Raw genomic sequence first — 15,248 nt, forward strand, 5'->3', positions numbered from 1 at the left:
GATGGTGCAACTTTTATTCTCATTTGACACAGGAGGGTTCCCAAGCTTCGAGAGTCTGAGGAACTTGGCACAAACCACCTAGTTGGTAGGTGGATTCGATCCCAGGACTGTGAATCTCCAAATCACAAATACCGTGCCATCAGATTAGCTGACTGAAAAGAGTGCCTTTCCGAAAACAATCAACTGAATTAAAAAGACAATGCTTTCCACCTACTGGACCGTCCCAAAAGATTGCTTTTCCTCCCATGTGAGGCGTAGATCAACATGTACTTCGCAGGAGCACAAGACATCTAGTTGACTTACTGAGCCTCCTGTAGAATTAGGGACTCGTGGATAATTAAGAGTGGCTTTTCTGGAGCTTTCGTGGGAACCGTCCGTTTGGAAATCTACCTCCCCAACACAGGACAGGTTAAAACAAGAAAGAAAAAACAGGTGGAACGGACGTAAACTCGGCTAGAGCAGCGCACGCGGGAGACAGAAGTTTCTGGGTGCATCCCGCCCGCGCGTTTCACGTGTGCTGCGCGCAGGTGGCGCCGCGGTCCCTGCGCCCCCGAGTGAGCCGGCAGGGTGCCCAGGAGGCCACCGGGAGGCTCGGCAAAGGTGAGAGGAAGCTCTCCACCGGGGCGGGGGAGGACGGCTGGCAGGAAGCGGAGCCAGCGCTGGCGAAAGAAAGACTCCAATTCCCAGCCCCCCGCCCCGCGGGGTGCGGGGCCGGCGGCGCATGCGCGAGGCCCGGCCCCCAATTCCCCCAGCGAGGGAGGGAGGCCCCCGCCGGCCCGGAGGCTGCGAGCCGCGGCGGGACCGAGCGCACGCAGGGGCGCGGCGGCGGCCGGGGCGAGCGGGCTGCGGGGGCGGCCGTCGGGAGCGGGGAGCGCCCCGTGCGGTGCCCGCCGCGTGCAGGCTCTCGAAGGCGCCGCCGGCTCGGCCCTGGGAGGGGCCCGGCGCCCGCAGCCCCCCACGCCCGGAGAGGGATGCGTGAGTTTCGCCCCGGCTCGAGGGCAGGATGTGGGAGCAGGACAAAGGCTGGGCGGCGGGGGAGGAGTTGGGGACGGCGAGCCGGTGGCCGCCGCCGGAGCCCCAGCCTCGGGCGAGCTAGCGGCGACGGCAACTTTCTCTGCAACTTTTGCAAAAGGGAAGATAGAAATTCTGCAAGTTCTCGCACAGCTCCAGGTCGCCCCAGGTCCCGCGAGCAGAGGGGAGGGGGCACCACAACCTCCCCGGGACAGGAGGCGACCGCCAGCTCTGCCGAGCAGGGCAGGAAAGGGTCCCCGGGTGGGGACGAGCGACGATAGGGATGCGGGGGGTCGGAGCCGGGGGTCGCGCTGCGGCCGCTGAAGTTGCCCGTGTCTACGCAGGGTGCGCCCGGAGAGCCCGGTAGCCTCGGATCGCGGCGCTGCGCACGCGGTGATGGATGAGCCGTGGTGGGAAGGGCGCGTCGCCTCGGACGTCCACTGCACCCTGCGCGAGAAGGTCAGTCCCTCCCCGCCCTTGTCACTTACAGGACTGGGTAGTTAAAGTCCCTTCGCTCTCGATTCCGTGTCCTCAGGTCACCCCGCGTGGGAACTCAGAATCCTTGGTGCCTTGCTTTCTTCCTGCCCTTAGCTTTCTCCCGGAGTGTGTGGGGGGAGAAAGGAAAACGAGATTGGAGAGTTTAAGTTGATTCTTCTGATTAGGAGCCCAGAGCTCCGGCCAATTAAACAGAGATAGTCACTGTACTCTTAAGGCAGTATTTCCCGTCGTATTGGCGCTCGAGATTATTTTAAATGTCACATGAATGGACTTTAAAAAAAATAGTGTATTTTAACGTACAGTTTAAAAATGTATCTAGCAAATTCTGCGTAGGATAAATGATGCTCATTTTCCATTTATTGTAACGATGTAGCAGATCCTTTTAAATGTAAGTAAAAATAGTGACTCGATAACAAAGAAATATTAGGTAAATGAAATTTAAGAAACACTAATCTAAATGAAAGAGGCTACAAAACTAGGAGGCTGTGGGGAGAAAAACACAAACTCCCCTGCCAGTTTGCCTCTGGTGGCAGAAGGTGGGGGCAGCTGAAATGTGATCGCTCCACTCCCCTCGCCTCAAAGGAGGGAAGCTGATGGCTCCTGGGAAGGTGGAAAAAGTCCCGGTGGGCTGGAGGCATGGCCAGTGTGTCTGGCCTGCTGCCTGTGGGCTGAGACAGGGAAGGGTGGTTTGGGGAACAGGTGTGAAGTAGAAGAGTGTGTATTGGTTTCCTAGGGTTGCCGTGACAAACTACAGTCCCTCGGTATCCGCGGAGGTTTGATTCCAGGACCCCCGCGGATACCAAAACCCGCGGATGCTGAAATCTCTTATATAAAATGGCGTAGTGTTTGCATATAACCCAGGCAACATCCTCCCGTATGCTTTAAATCGCGTCTAGATTACTTATAATACCTAATACAAGGTAAATGCTGTGTATAATGGTTGTTATACTGTATTGTTTAGGGAATAATGACGAGAAAGTAAAGTCTAGCACACGTTCAGTACCGTCGCAACCGTCAGCGGAACCACGTGCGTAGGGCTTTGCATCTGCACTTAGTTGAATCCACGGATGCGGAACCCGCAGATCCAGAGGGCCCACCGCGCCACAAATCTGGTATGAGGGTCTTAAAATAACAGAAATTTGTTGTCGCAGTTCTGGAGGCCAGAAGTTCGAAATCAACGTGTTGGGAGGGCCATTCTCTCTCTAAAGGAGGGTCCTTCCTTGCCTCCTCTTAGCTTCCGGTGGTTGCACACAATCCTCAGTATTCCTTGGCTTGTAGTTGCACCCCTCCAGTTTCTGACTCCCTTGTCACATGGCTGTCTGTCTGTATGTCTGTCTGTGTCTGTTTTATCTCCTTATAAGGACACCAGTCACTGGAATAGGGTCTACTTTAATCTGGTATGACCTCATCTTAATTGAACTAATTACATCTGAAAAGACCCTGTTTCCAAATAAGGTCACACGCTGAGGTTCAGGGTGGGCTGAGGTTCAGGGTGGACGTGAATTTGGGGTGGCGGGGGGGATGGGACGCTATTCCACCCAGTACAGGGAGGGAGAAGAGGCCTTCCTAGTGGGGCTCCTGGGTCTCTGTACCGACAGGTCCCACATCCAGTGCACTTGCACCCAGTGTCTGTGGAGTTCTGCTTAAAAAGTCACCAGCTATGCGGGATTTTTTCCTCATTAGGGAATAGCTGTCTTCCAGCCAAATTAATTATTTTTTCTTTTTTCCTATATTTACTAGCCTGTCCCTGTCTTGTGCTGTTCGTCCAGGCTTTCCTGGGCTTCCCTGGGGCTTCTTCCTCGAGCAGGATGGCCAAGGTGCAGCACATTCTAGACATCTGAGAGGAAATCCTGGTCTCGAGGGTTCAGTTAAAAAGCAGGGGTGGTGGGATGGAGCCCAGGCTGCGCGGTCTCCGTCCTTTTCTGGAGGTGGTGGCTGAATGAATTAGTGAGGGCCGCCGTGGAAATGGGGCTTCCTTGTTTATCATAGGCTCGAGTGGCTGTCAGTTCTGCTTATAGCTTGGGAGGAATGACTTTGACCTAATTCGCCCCTTTCTACCAGGCAGGATTTCTGAGAGCAGTATAAACTCAGCCGGCTCGTTACCTGAGAATCCCCAGCCTTTTATACGTGAGTGAGTGTTCTCATCTCGCCTCCAGCCACTCAAAGGAGCAGGGCAGGCTGCTCCCCAGTAATTGTGCCTCACCCATGCCATGGGGTCATACTCCTTCACTGTTGGGCCACCCACCTCAGAGGGTAGATGGGTTTGTCCAGGTTTTACAGGTTAGAAATAGAAAACTCAGGGGTTGATGGTCAGGGTCACCAGTGACTTGAAGCTGGTCGTACCAGGGCAAACCCCAGGTTCTTTTTTTTTGAGAAAGATTAGCCCTGAGCTAACTGCTGCCAATCCTCCTCTTTTTTGCTGGGGAAGACTGGCCCTGAGCTGACAATCCATACCCATCTTCCTCTACTTTATATGTGGGACGCCTACCACTGCATGGCATGCCAAGCAGTGCCATGTCCGCACCTGGGATCCGAACCGGCAAACCCCAGGCCGCCGAAGCAGAACGTGCGCACTTAACCGCTGTGCCACCGGGCCAGCCCCAAATCCCAGGTTCTTGTGGTTATAATGTCCCGCCTCCCCAGTGTATTAACTATTTTTCTCCTTTATTTCCTTTCCCTCTTGAAAGAAGCAGATGCTTCTGGAGAAGGTTTGGCTTAACAGAGAGTTTGCAGAGAGAAGTAAAGACTAGGGGGAGCCCAGAACCACGCCAGCCTCACCTTTCTTGAGGAATGAGAGCTGGCCATTTCTTTTTTCCCCAGAGTAATTTTTTATTAAACATCTATCTAATAAAACTTTTCTTATACTGTAGAACAACTTTACAAGTGTCTGGCACACAGGAGACACTCACAGTTTGGTGAATGTTGCCAGATGGACGCAGAGCGTGTTTCCGTATGTGCCGTTGCGCTGTCGTCCCAGAACCAGGAGCACTTACTCTCGGCAGACTGGTGCAGGAAGCAGGCTGGGGTCGGGGGGATGGCGGGATCCCCGCTTCATCAGATGTGAGATTCTAGAAGAGCATTGTACTACAGCACGTAGGATGTGCCACTGTGGAAATGAACCTCAATGTGGGATGCAAGCCAGTAATGCCAGTGAAACCCTGAGCTGCTTATTTACCCTTTCTAAACCTCTTTAAACCTGGCCCCCATTGCCCATTCTTTCCACAGCAGCCAGAGCTTGGATCGTGTCGTTCCCTGCTTAAAGATCTCCCGTGTCTTCTCAGTGCACTTAGAATAAAATTCCCAGTCCTTACCACTACTTGTGTTACTTGATACAAGGGCCCCAGCCTGCCTTCCTCCCTTGTCTCACTGCTCCCGCCTGACCTCCTATCTCCTCCTTGAATAATCAAGCTTGTTTGTGTCTCAGGGCCTTTGCACTATCTGTTCCCTCTATTTGTAGTCGACTTTTCTCTATTACTGTTCCTCCGAGTCACTCTGTCAAACCATCCTATTTTGTTTTCTTTGTAGCATTTACCAGTATCTGGCATTGTTTTCTGTGTGTTTATCATCTTTTTTCCCAGACTAGAATATATGCTCCACAAGAATAGGCCTGTGTCCATGTTACTCAGGTCCGGGCCTTTGTGTCTAGAACAGAGCCTCCCGGATCTGTGTGCAATGACGAGAAGAAAGAATCTTCTTTACTTTCCTCTCTGTCAATGGGGGTAACTGTGTTATAGGAGTGTTAGGAGTAAGTGAGAGAACCTAAGAGCTGTGTGAGACATGTGCTGGGTACCTCTCGGGTGTCGTGCCTTTCCACTTCCGATTGCTGCCTGTGAGCACGACGGCCCTCTCACGTAGTGCATTGTCAGGGTAAGGCCTGGGGTTTGTGACCACCCTCCAAGGGTTTACAAGTGTGACAGATAATCCTCGTAAGAAAGGCAGCATTCTGCCCTTGGACTATTGGACGGTGATGGGGTTGAGGCTGGGGATGGCAGCAGTTTGCCAAAAGTTATGTCCTGCTGAGGGCTGAGGCCCACGAGCTAGACACCATCGGCAAGATCTGACAGCCCAGCTAAGGCGTCCTGACTGGTGAAGAGGAGAATGAGCTCTCCTCCCCCGCCAGTGCTCTGGAGCAATCTCTCTCTCTCAGGTCACCTTTATCCCATGCTCAGCCTTAAATTGCTCCTTTGATCACCCTTCCTGGCCCTACTGCTTCTGCTGGAGCAGACCTAGAGCCCCCCACTTCGGCTACACCCCGTCTACCCCACATCTCACCTTTCTGCTGGGTCTGGGGGCTGCCAGCCAGGACAGGGGGTCAGGTTTCTTGCTGTTAGACCTGTGCCCTTGAACCTCTTCACTGAACACGAGGGGAGGAGCAGATCAACACCAGGCCGGTGGTGATAATGAGGCTGGTGGTGGTGTTTTTCTGGTAACCAGGTGTATGCCCTGGTGAGTATTCAGATGACAACTGAGAGCTACCTTTTTTTTATTGTGAAAGATGCATCCACCTAAGTTTAAACTTAGCAGGTTCTGGACGCACACGATGGAATTAGGGCATGGTGTGGCTCTCAACTTGAGGGCCAACTTCCTTGTCCTTCAAACCTCTCCCCTCTGCCATGTGTCCCGGCTCCAACCTCATGCATGCTTCTCACTGTCCCTGTCACCCTGTGTAGTCGTGTGTCCTGCCCGCTAGACTTTAAGCTCCTTGCAGCATGAGGTTGTGCCTTGTGTCCCGGCATTCCCAGATGAGTGTACCGTGTGGAGAGGGGCCGAGGGATGTCCACCGCCTCACCTGATGCAGACACAGGCATTGTGAGAGCACAGAAGGGAAGGACCGGGCTCAGATGGATTCTTCTGGGGCCCATGGAATGGGTATGCGGGAAGGCTTCCCAGAGACCCTACGTTGGGGCTCTTAATGTAAGGAGAATTCCTGTAGGCCAGCTTGCAGAGGTGATGTGGGCAGCCCCCAGAGGTGCATGAAGACAGACAGAGGGTGCAAGATGGATTGACCAGTGGGGTTGGGGGGCTGGATGAGATGTCATGCAAGGTGGCATCCAGTTTGGTGACTCCTTGACTCCGGTGTGTCACCTGTCTTCTGTAGGAAGCTGGTGACAAAACAATCAGAACTTGGCGTTTTCTCGAGTCCTTCATGTCTCAGAAGACCGAAGGGCTCAGTGTACCCGCGACACGCAGCTGAGACTTGCTCTCTCTGCACCTTCTCTGTGGAAGAAGCAAATTAGCTTGGAGCCTTCTTTCCATCTGTAAACCAGGAAGTGATCCCTGTCCCACCGGCCTCCCAGGTGACGCTGGAGAAAATGACGGGCATGTTCCGTCAACCTCTGGGGCCTCTGGATTGGGGACAGGCAAGGGGCTTGGCAGGCGCGCTGGTTGGCTGGGGAAGCCTGGGCTCTCTGAGTGAGGGAAGGACACAAGGCTTTGGGCTGGCCCTGTGCCCTTGCCCTTGACTTGTTCTTTGTCTTCCTAAACCCCATGGCCCCTTGGGTAAGAGGAGTGCAGCCAACCGCTCTCTCATGTATCTGAGAACCTGGCAGAAAGAGGTGACGCTATGGGTCTGCTTTTTCTCTCTTCTCATTTTTAAGCAATTAAACACACACACTCAGAGTGGGATCTTTTTTTTTTTTTACTTGTTTGTTTAGGAAACTGCAAAAATAAATACAAGCAAACAGAAGAAGGTAAAACCCCTCCCACAGTCCCATCGCTTGGGAGTAATCTCTGTTGACATTTTGATGTAGATTCTGTTCTTTTGTGTGTGCGTTGTCACAGAACATTTTTATTTTTGAATTTCTTATGGTAAAAATGGAAAACCTCTTGTCTCAAAACTCTTTGTTCATTTTGCCTTTTATCATGCACGCATTTCTATATCGTTCTTCCCCACTCAATTCCTGGTTATTGGTTATTAGCAAAAAATGAGAAACAATCAGTTGTGTTTATTTAGAATAGATAATACACGAACATTGTAAAAAAAAGTTCAAGCTGTCTGTGGGGTCTGGCCCTGTGGCATAGTGAAGTCTGGTGCACTCTGCTTTGATGGCCCAGGTTCACGGGTTCAGATTCCAGGCACAGACCTACACCACTCATCAAGCCATGCTGAGGTGGCAACCCACATACAAAGTGGAGGAGGATTGGCACAGATAATAGCTCAGGGCTAATGTTCCTCAAGCAAAAAGAAAAATCTTTGGGACTGGCTTGGTGGTGTAGTGGTTAAGTTTGTGTGCTCCACTTCACTGGCCCGGGGTGCACAGTTTGGGATCCTGAGTGCAGACTTAGACACTGCTCATCAAGCCATGCTGTGGAGGTATCCCACGTACAAAATAGAGGAAGATTGGCAGAGATGTTAGCTCAAGGCCAATCTTCCTCACCAAAACAAAAGAAAAGGAAAAGAAAACAAAACAAAATTAAGCTGTATAAAAGACCAGATAGTGAATAGACTTCCTCTGTCGTGTTCCCCTAGTTTTTTCTTCCTTGGAAGGTACCACTGATCCCAGTATCTCATGAATCCTTCCAGAGTTATTCTGTGCATAAACAAATCAAATGTGTGTATGTTCTAACACAAGTGGTAGTATCATTTACACACTTTCCTGTACCATGTGATTTTTTTTAATGTTTACATTTTAATAATTTAATATTTTCTGTGAAACCACTGAACAGAATCTCCATGACCAGAAGGGACTTTTTTTTGTCTTTTCTGCTCATTGTAACAATAAAGATATATAGTAGATAACTCAATAAATTTGTTTTGAATGAATGAATGGAATATTTCTTTTTGGTCATTTTCTATCCAAATGTACACATTTTATTTTACAAAAATGCCATTAGACTACATTAGTGTTCGCTAACAATTTTTTTCTTAATTGTATATACTAATGACGTAGTCCTATGTCATTAACTATTCTAGAATATCATGCATAATGTTTTATTGTATGGATATACCATGATTCAACGCGATGCTTCAATTAACTTGTCTTGTTGGGTATTTAGACGGAGCTGTTATTCATTTTCTAAATTGAAGTATAATTTATATACAGTACAGTGTACAGATCTTAAGTGTGCATACAGTTTTGAGTCTATAGTGAGTTTTGACAGATGTATACACTCATGTAACTACCACCATAATCAAGATATGGAACATTGCCATCCACCTAGAAAGTTCTCTGTTGCCCCCCTCAGTCACTCACCGCATCCTGCTCCCAGTCAATCACTGATCTGTTTTAGTCTCTGTAGGTTAATTTGTCTTTTCTCGAGTCATATAAATGGAGTTACGCCTGTGTATGCCTTTTTTTGTCTGCCCTTTTTCACGTAGTGTAATGCTTTGAGATTCATCTGTGTTGTATCTATTAGGAGTTTATTTCTTCTTATTGCTGAGTAGTGTTCCTTTGTATGTATATAACATAATTTGCTTACCAATTCCCCTCTTGATGGTCTTTTGGGCCATTTCTAGTGTACCATTTTACACAGCACTGTGGTGGGGAGCCTAGTCTGTGTGGATGCTCATGAGAATAAATCCCTGAAATGGAATTGCTGGTCACAGGGTATGACTCTAAGAACTTTGCACATCAGCAGTTAATACGTTCCCAAAAGGTCGGCCCAGCTTGTGCTTGCCCCAGTGGTGGGGGAGAGTGCCTGCTTCTCAGCAGCTTTGCTAACTCTGGATATTAGCCTTCCAAAAAAAAATAGGTCCCTTTAGATGGTGTCTCTTGCCTGTGCTTAAAAGGAGCAGGAACCCAGAATAGGAAAATCGCTGCGGGATGGCGGGGCAGGAGGAGGGAACTCTGAATACTTTCCAGCATCTGGGAGACCTGTCTGCAGCAGGGAACCAGCCTGAGGCCTGTGTCGGGCTGCTTGAGGGCTGTGAAGGTGACCCTCAGCCCTGGCCAGAAAACTCCCCATGCTCCCTCTTAGCCCCATCATTGCAGTGTGTGCTGTCCACTGCCCCCAAGGGGCAGTTCCTTGGAAACTGAATCCTTCTGAGGCTGAATTGGAAACTGAATCCTTCTGAGGCTGAATTTGAATTGTCTTGAGACACTGGGTCCCTTGCAGGTCGCTGGAGCAGATGGTGCCAGAGTCTAGGCTATCTTTGTGATAGGGACATCCACACTGCTACCACCAGCTACTTAGTCCAGAAATGGTCATCCAGTGACTTGAGAGTCTGAATTGGGGAAGACAAGAGGGGGATGGGAGGATCATCAGAACAGAAGCTTCTGGAATTGGATAGATTCAGTTGTTATAAGGAAAAGTTGGAAAAAACGTGACTGCCCATCAGAAGGGAGTTGGTTTCACTGTGGTTCATCTATCCACTGAAATATGGTGGAGTCATTAGACGTGATGTGGTCGATAACTTTGTATGATGGCAATTGATTTTTCTGATCATTGTAAAAAATCCAAGCTACCGGGAGTGCTTCTGACGCTTTGGAGTAAACCACGGCTTTTTCCTTAACTTGTTATTATAGAAATATTTAAAGATACGCAAAAGTAGAATGAATCCTTCTGTACCTTCCACCCAGCCCGGAACCTGTTTCATCTCTTTGCCAGACAGCATGTCACTTCACCCAGAAATATCTACTAACAGATAAATATCTACTAACAGCTTTTTTTTTTAACATAACAACTGTGCCATTGTTACACTAAACAAAATTAACCATAATTCTTTAATATCTTCTATTGCCCAGGCCGTATTCAGTTCTCCCCAGCTGTCTCAAAAATGGCTTTTATAGTTAGTTTGTTCAAATCATGATCCAGATCTGTGCATTAATTACATTTTTAAAAGATTATTCTTAAGTGTTTTATTCTCTAATGGTCCCCCGTCCTCCATCCCCTTAAAAGTTTTTTTTTTCATGCCATTGATTTTTGGAGAAAAACAGGTCATTTGTCCTGATGAATGTCCCCTGTTCTTGATTTGACCTATTGCTTCCTCTTGATATCATTTAACTGAGTTCGGTATTAACAGTTTGGTTTATATAGTTCCCCACTCTTGTGGATTATAATTTGCTGTAACCTACTTGTTCTCTAGCTGTTAGCTCAAACATCACTTCCTCCGAGGAGCCTTCCCTGACTCCCAGACAAGGACAGGGCCGGGCCCCTTGTGATGTTCTCAGACCACCCTCGATTATTCCTTCTGCGCTCAGCACAGTTTGTAATTATACGCTTCTTAATGGGATTGTTCCATTTGGATCTGGCTCCATCCCTAGATGGCGGGCGGGGGCTGTGTCTCCTCAGATCTCAGCAGAGCAGCTGCTGCATGAGAGGGCCCACCCCACCCCCCGAGTTGGTATGTGCTCATCATGGACACCTTATCTGGGGTCTGTGCCTTACAGCCCACACACTGCCTTCTGGGAGTTTGCTGTCCACAGTGTTGTGGGGTGGGTAGCACGGCTGCTGCTAACTTCATTCTGCTGGTAGAGAAACAGTCTCCCAGGACTGAAGAGCTCGGCCAGGGTCTCCCTGTTAGATGGAAGAGCTGGGGCCTTAAAACCTGTGATCCACTGTCCAGAGCCTGGCTTTTGACAGGCAGAGGACTCGCAGTCAGTCTTGAAGTCAGTGATGGTAAACTGTGAATTTCCCCTCCGGTGGGCCGACACCCTGGGCGGCCACGGAGCGAGGTGAGAAGGCGGGGGTTCGTGGTACAGAGCTGTTGCCTCTGGAGTTGAACTCTCTCGTTGGTTTCTCCTTTTGTGTTAACTTTCTGTTCCGAAAAAATTTCAAACTTGCAGAAGAGTTGCCGGCAGAGAACACAATTGTGAACATTTTAACACATTTGCCTTATCGTTCTCTTCTTCTATCTTTGTACGTTTTTTTTTCTGGAACGAAGTTGCAGACGTAATAACCCATTATCCCTTAATACCTCAGGGTTTATTTCGCATAGTTAATTTTAAGATGGGCCGTGAAGCGGTTTCTGGGGGAATTTATGTCAAGCCACTCAAAACGTCTTCCCGGGTGTCAGGAACCTCCCCGGAAGCCTGTTTGGGAGGAGGGGAGTCAACATTCTGGTCAGGAAGGAGGAAGCCAAGTGGCCACAGGTAGTCTTGGTTGACTGTGAGTCTGGGAAGGGCAGTTCTGGCTTATTTCTGTGCACCATCTCCGTGGCTTATTTAGCAGAGAGCCTCTTTATCCAGCAGCTATTAACTGAGCCCCATGTATAGCCTGCGGACCCCTGGGAGGCTCTGCCAGGACATACCCGGACCCAACTCCCACCCTGGGGGCCCTTAGCACAGCTGAGGACATAGTCGTTTTAAACCAGTTACGGCCATTCCATTTGTTGGTGGCTGTAATAGCCAGTGAAAGTTGGTAATGACTGCCCACCTTAATGGGTGCTGAGAGCTTGACATACCCCCTTCCAGTATCTAAGTCCTCGGGCCCCCTTTTGTAGTGGGTCCTGTAATTATCCCCATTTTACAGATGGGACATGCTGTAAAAGTTTAAGACTGAACTAACTTACCCAAGGCCGTACAGCTAGTACTGTAGATGGCAGAGCCAGAATTTGGACCCAGGCAACCTGGCTCCAAGCTCACACTCACACCACTATACCAACAGCTACATCCCGTTCCCTAGGAAAGTGTGAAAAGTCCAAAGAGGAGGTGCTGTTTGAGCTGGGTTCAAAAGGTGAGCACAAGCTGGCTAGACACAGAGAGGTGTGGAGGAAGTCCATCTCCCAAAGCCGGGGGCAGTGGATGATGGTCACACATCAGTGACCTGTGAGGGGCAGCCCGGTGAGTGGGGAAGGAGAGGGAGATGCGCCAGGAGCATTGACTCTGGGGATGCGGTCTCCGTAGATGTTTACACTTATCCTGAGAGCACTTGGAGAGCTGTGAAGAGGGTAGGGGCAAGGCAGTGCCAGACCACTGGACAATGGCCTTGGCCTTGGCAACCTGGGTGTTGGCAGTGATTCAAAGAGATGGCATTTGAACCAGGGCAGGAAGTGAGGAGACCTCAGAATTTTAGAAAATAGGATCAAAAGGGCCAATTAAGGGGCCAACCCTGTGGTGCAGTGGTTAAGTTCGCACACTCCACTTCGGCAGCCTGGGGTTCATCAGTTCAGATCCCGGGTGCAGACCTACACACCACTTATCAAGCCATGCTGTGGCAGGCATCCCACATATAAAATACAGGAAGATGGGCATGATGTTAGCTCAGAGCCAATTTTCCTCAGCAAAAAAAGAGGAGGATTGGCAGCAGATTTTAGCTCAGGGCTAATCTTCCTCAAAAAAGAAAAAGGGCCAATTAACAAAAGGACTGAAAGATTTCAAGTTTCTTGCTAGTTAGAACAAAGTAATTTTCCATTGCTGAGCACAATCAGCCTTTTTCACAGTGCATTGTTCTTAGACTGCTCCTTCTAGCAATGACTAGTTTCTCTGTAATCTTTAAGGACCCCCCACTGACCACCACAGTAAGGGAGTTGGTGTTTATTGGGCACCTACTATATGCCGGACCCTGTTGAGTGCCTGATGCACATTATCTCATTTGATTATTAAAGTTGCTTTAAAAAAAAGGATAAGTTAAATGTCCTGACTGAAGCTCAGTGCATGTTCATTCTTGCATTCAACACGTATTAGCAGCTGACCGGGTGCCAAGCACTGCTAGCCACTGGGGATGTAAGTGACGAACAAAACAAAGTTCTCTACCTTCATGGAGCTTAGAGTCCAGCATCAGGCTCAAGTGAAGTGCTTGTAAAGCACAGATAGGTGCCCAGGACGTCTGATTCAGTAGGTCAGAAATGGGGAGGGTAGTAGGTTTCTAGGGCTGCCTCAGTCTGGCTGGCTTAAAACGACACACAGTTCATTCTCTCACAGTTCCGGAGGCTGGAAGTTCGAAGTCAAGCTGTCTACAGGGCCGTGCTCCCTCCACAGGCTCTTGGGGAGGATCCTTCCTTGCCTCTTCTAGATCTGGTGGTTTCCAGCATCCTTGGCGGTTCCTTGGCTTGTAGCTGCATCACTCCATTCTCTGCCTCTGTCTTCACATGGCCTTCTTCCTATGTTCGTCTCCACCTAGTTTTTCCTCTGTGTGTCTGTCTCTGTTTTCTCCTCTTGTAAAGACACCAGTCATTGGGTTAGGACACACCCTAATCCAATACGACCTCATTTTAACTTGGTTGCATCTGTAAAGACCCTGTTTTCAATTAAGGTCACGTTCTGGGTAGACATGAATTTTGGGGGTCACTATCCAACTCAGTACGGGGGGGGGTGCCTCCATTTTTCAGGAGATTGCCAGGAGATTCCAATGCCTGTGGTCAACTGACCACAGTTGCAGAAACCCGGGACTAGAGACCAACAGGAGAATGGAGTCCTGGCTGGGGTGACTGGAGGGTAGTGGTGGTGATTACCCTACTGACCCGTTTTGGGCTGCATGGTAGGGTCAAGGTGCCAAGGATGGAAGCCATCAGAAGGAATCTGGAAGTTGGGGACAGGAGCTCCAGGTGTGGAATGGAGAGCTTTTGAGGCCACAGCTTAGCAATGGTGACCTAGGAAGAAAGGGGGAGACATCCAAGGGTGGGACGTGTTACAGAGTACTAGGAAGGGGGCACGTGATGACCCCTGCCCCTAGGTAATGGAGGGTGTGGGAGAAGGAGGGGAACCCCAGTCAAGGGGGTGTGGGACGTGGTCCTATCAGGAAGCTGCTGAAGTGAAGACCTTGGGGGTGTTTTATGAAAAGGCCGTGAGTGTTGTCCATGGGGGTGGTGGGAGGGCTTAGTGGCATTGGTGGGAAGGTGACCACCAAGAAGGGGACACACATGACTTTGGCCACAGTTGGATGCCTGGCAGCTGTAGCCGTGCCTGGTGCAGAGTATGCCCGGAATGGCAGTGGCTCTGGCTCCTGGGAATGAGGAGGTGTGTCCTGAGCTGGCCCCCCTGCCCTTTGCTGAGTTCAGAGGGTTGGTGAGAGATGTGGTGGCTGGGGGCACCTTTCTCTCTGCTAGAAGGAAGCTAAGCCAGGTGTCAGCAGGAGGGGATGTCACTGGCATTGTTGGCTTTTTGTGCCGGGGGCCTCCCTCTCGAGAGAATGTTGAAATAGTGTTCCTGCAGAGATGTCGATTCTTTACCGAAAGTGCCTCCTTGGGCTTTGTGAAGCAATAGGGCAGAGAGGGGAAGGAGGGTGACCCTCCAGCCTTGCAGGGCCTCCCGGGTCAGTGGTGTGTACTCCTGAGGCCTCTGAGGAACCCCTCCCCTTTCTTTTTCCCTTTCAATTTGCAAGTCTCCGCTTCCTGTTGGTCACCTTGGTTACCCATGGTGTTTCTTCACATCTTGCCACTCTTTCTTCTCAGGCAGACGCAACCCCTGGAGCTGTTTCCCAAGCAGCTGGCCCAGCGCCTGGAGGCCCAGCCTCCCTAGGGAGGCAGCAGTTGGCAGCAGTGAGGAGGAGCTTGGTGGGGAGCACAGAGGAGACCCAACGTGGTTTTCTGTTCAGTGGCTATTGTTGGGGAGCAGCTCAGCCCTGCGCTGCACCTTGGGCTGTTTCTGAAGTGGCTGTCACACCCCAGGCCTGGCCAGTTCCTCTCATGTCTGAGTCCAGGATTTGCCACTGACGTGAGTGTGGCCTTGGCTCTCGCACTTCTGTGCCTCGGTTTCTGGGTACTAATGCTAGTGGTGGTCTGGCTGCCTGGGCCCACCTCAGGAGGCTGGGTGTTGGGATGGAGAGCCTAAAGTGAGTTAGAGTTGTCAGGGGGCCATGGTCTCCTGAGAGAGAGAAGTGGGGGCATGTGTGCACCAAGAAGCGAGACTGGAAGGCCTGTA

General features: G+C 50.2%; 1 protein-coding gene across 2 annotated transcripts in view; it reads left to right on the forward strand.

Annotated features, from left to right (window-relative positions):
* Nucleotides 1–15,248, forward strand: part of CCNJL (cyclin J like) — a 50,768-nt gene continuing 35,520 nt past the window's right edge. Inside the window, exons 1-2 of one of the 2 annotated variants that reach the window (XM_023617300.2) lie at nt 1–600; nt 1,356–1,470. In XM_023617300.2, the coding sequence (XP_023473068.1) occupies nt 1,408–1,470 (63 nt within the window). In that variant the 5' untranslated portion in view covers nt 1–600; nt 1,356–1,407. Of the gene's footprint in view, nt 601–706; nt 976–1,355; nt 1,471–15,248 lie in introns of those variants that run through there. The other variant, XM_005599251.4, reaches the window with a different exon arrangement.

This window comes from Equus caballus, chromosome 14 (genome assembly GCF_041296265.1).
Source record: "Equus caballus isolate H_3958 breed thoroughbred chromosome 14, TB-T2T, whole genome shotgun sequence".
NCBI classification, from domain to species: Eukaryota; Metazoa; Chordata; class Mammalia; order Perissodactyla; family Equidae; genus Equus; species Equus caballus.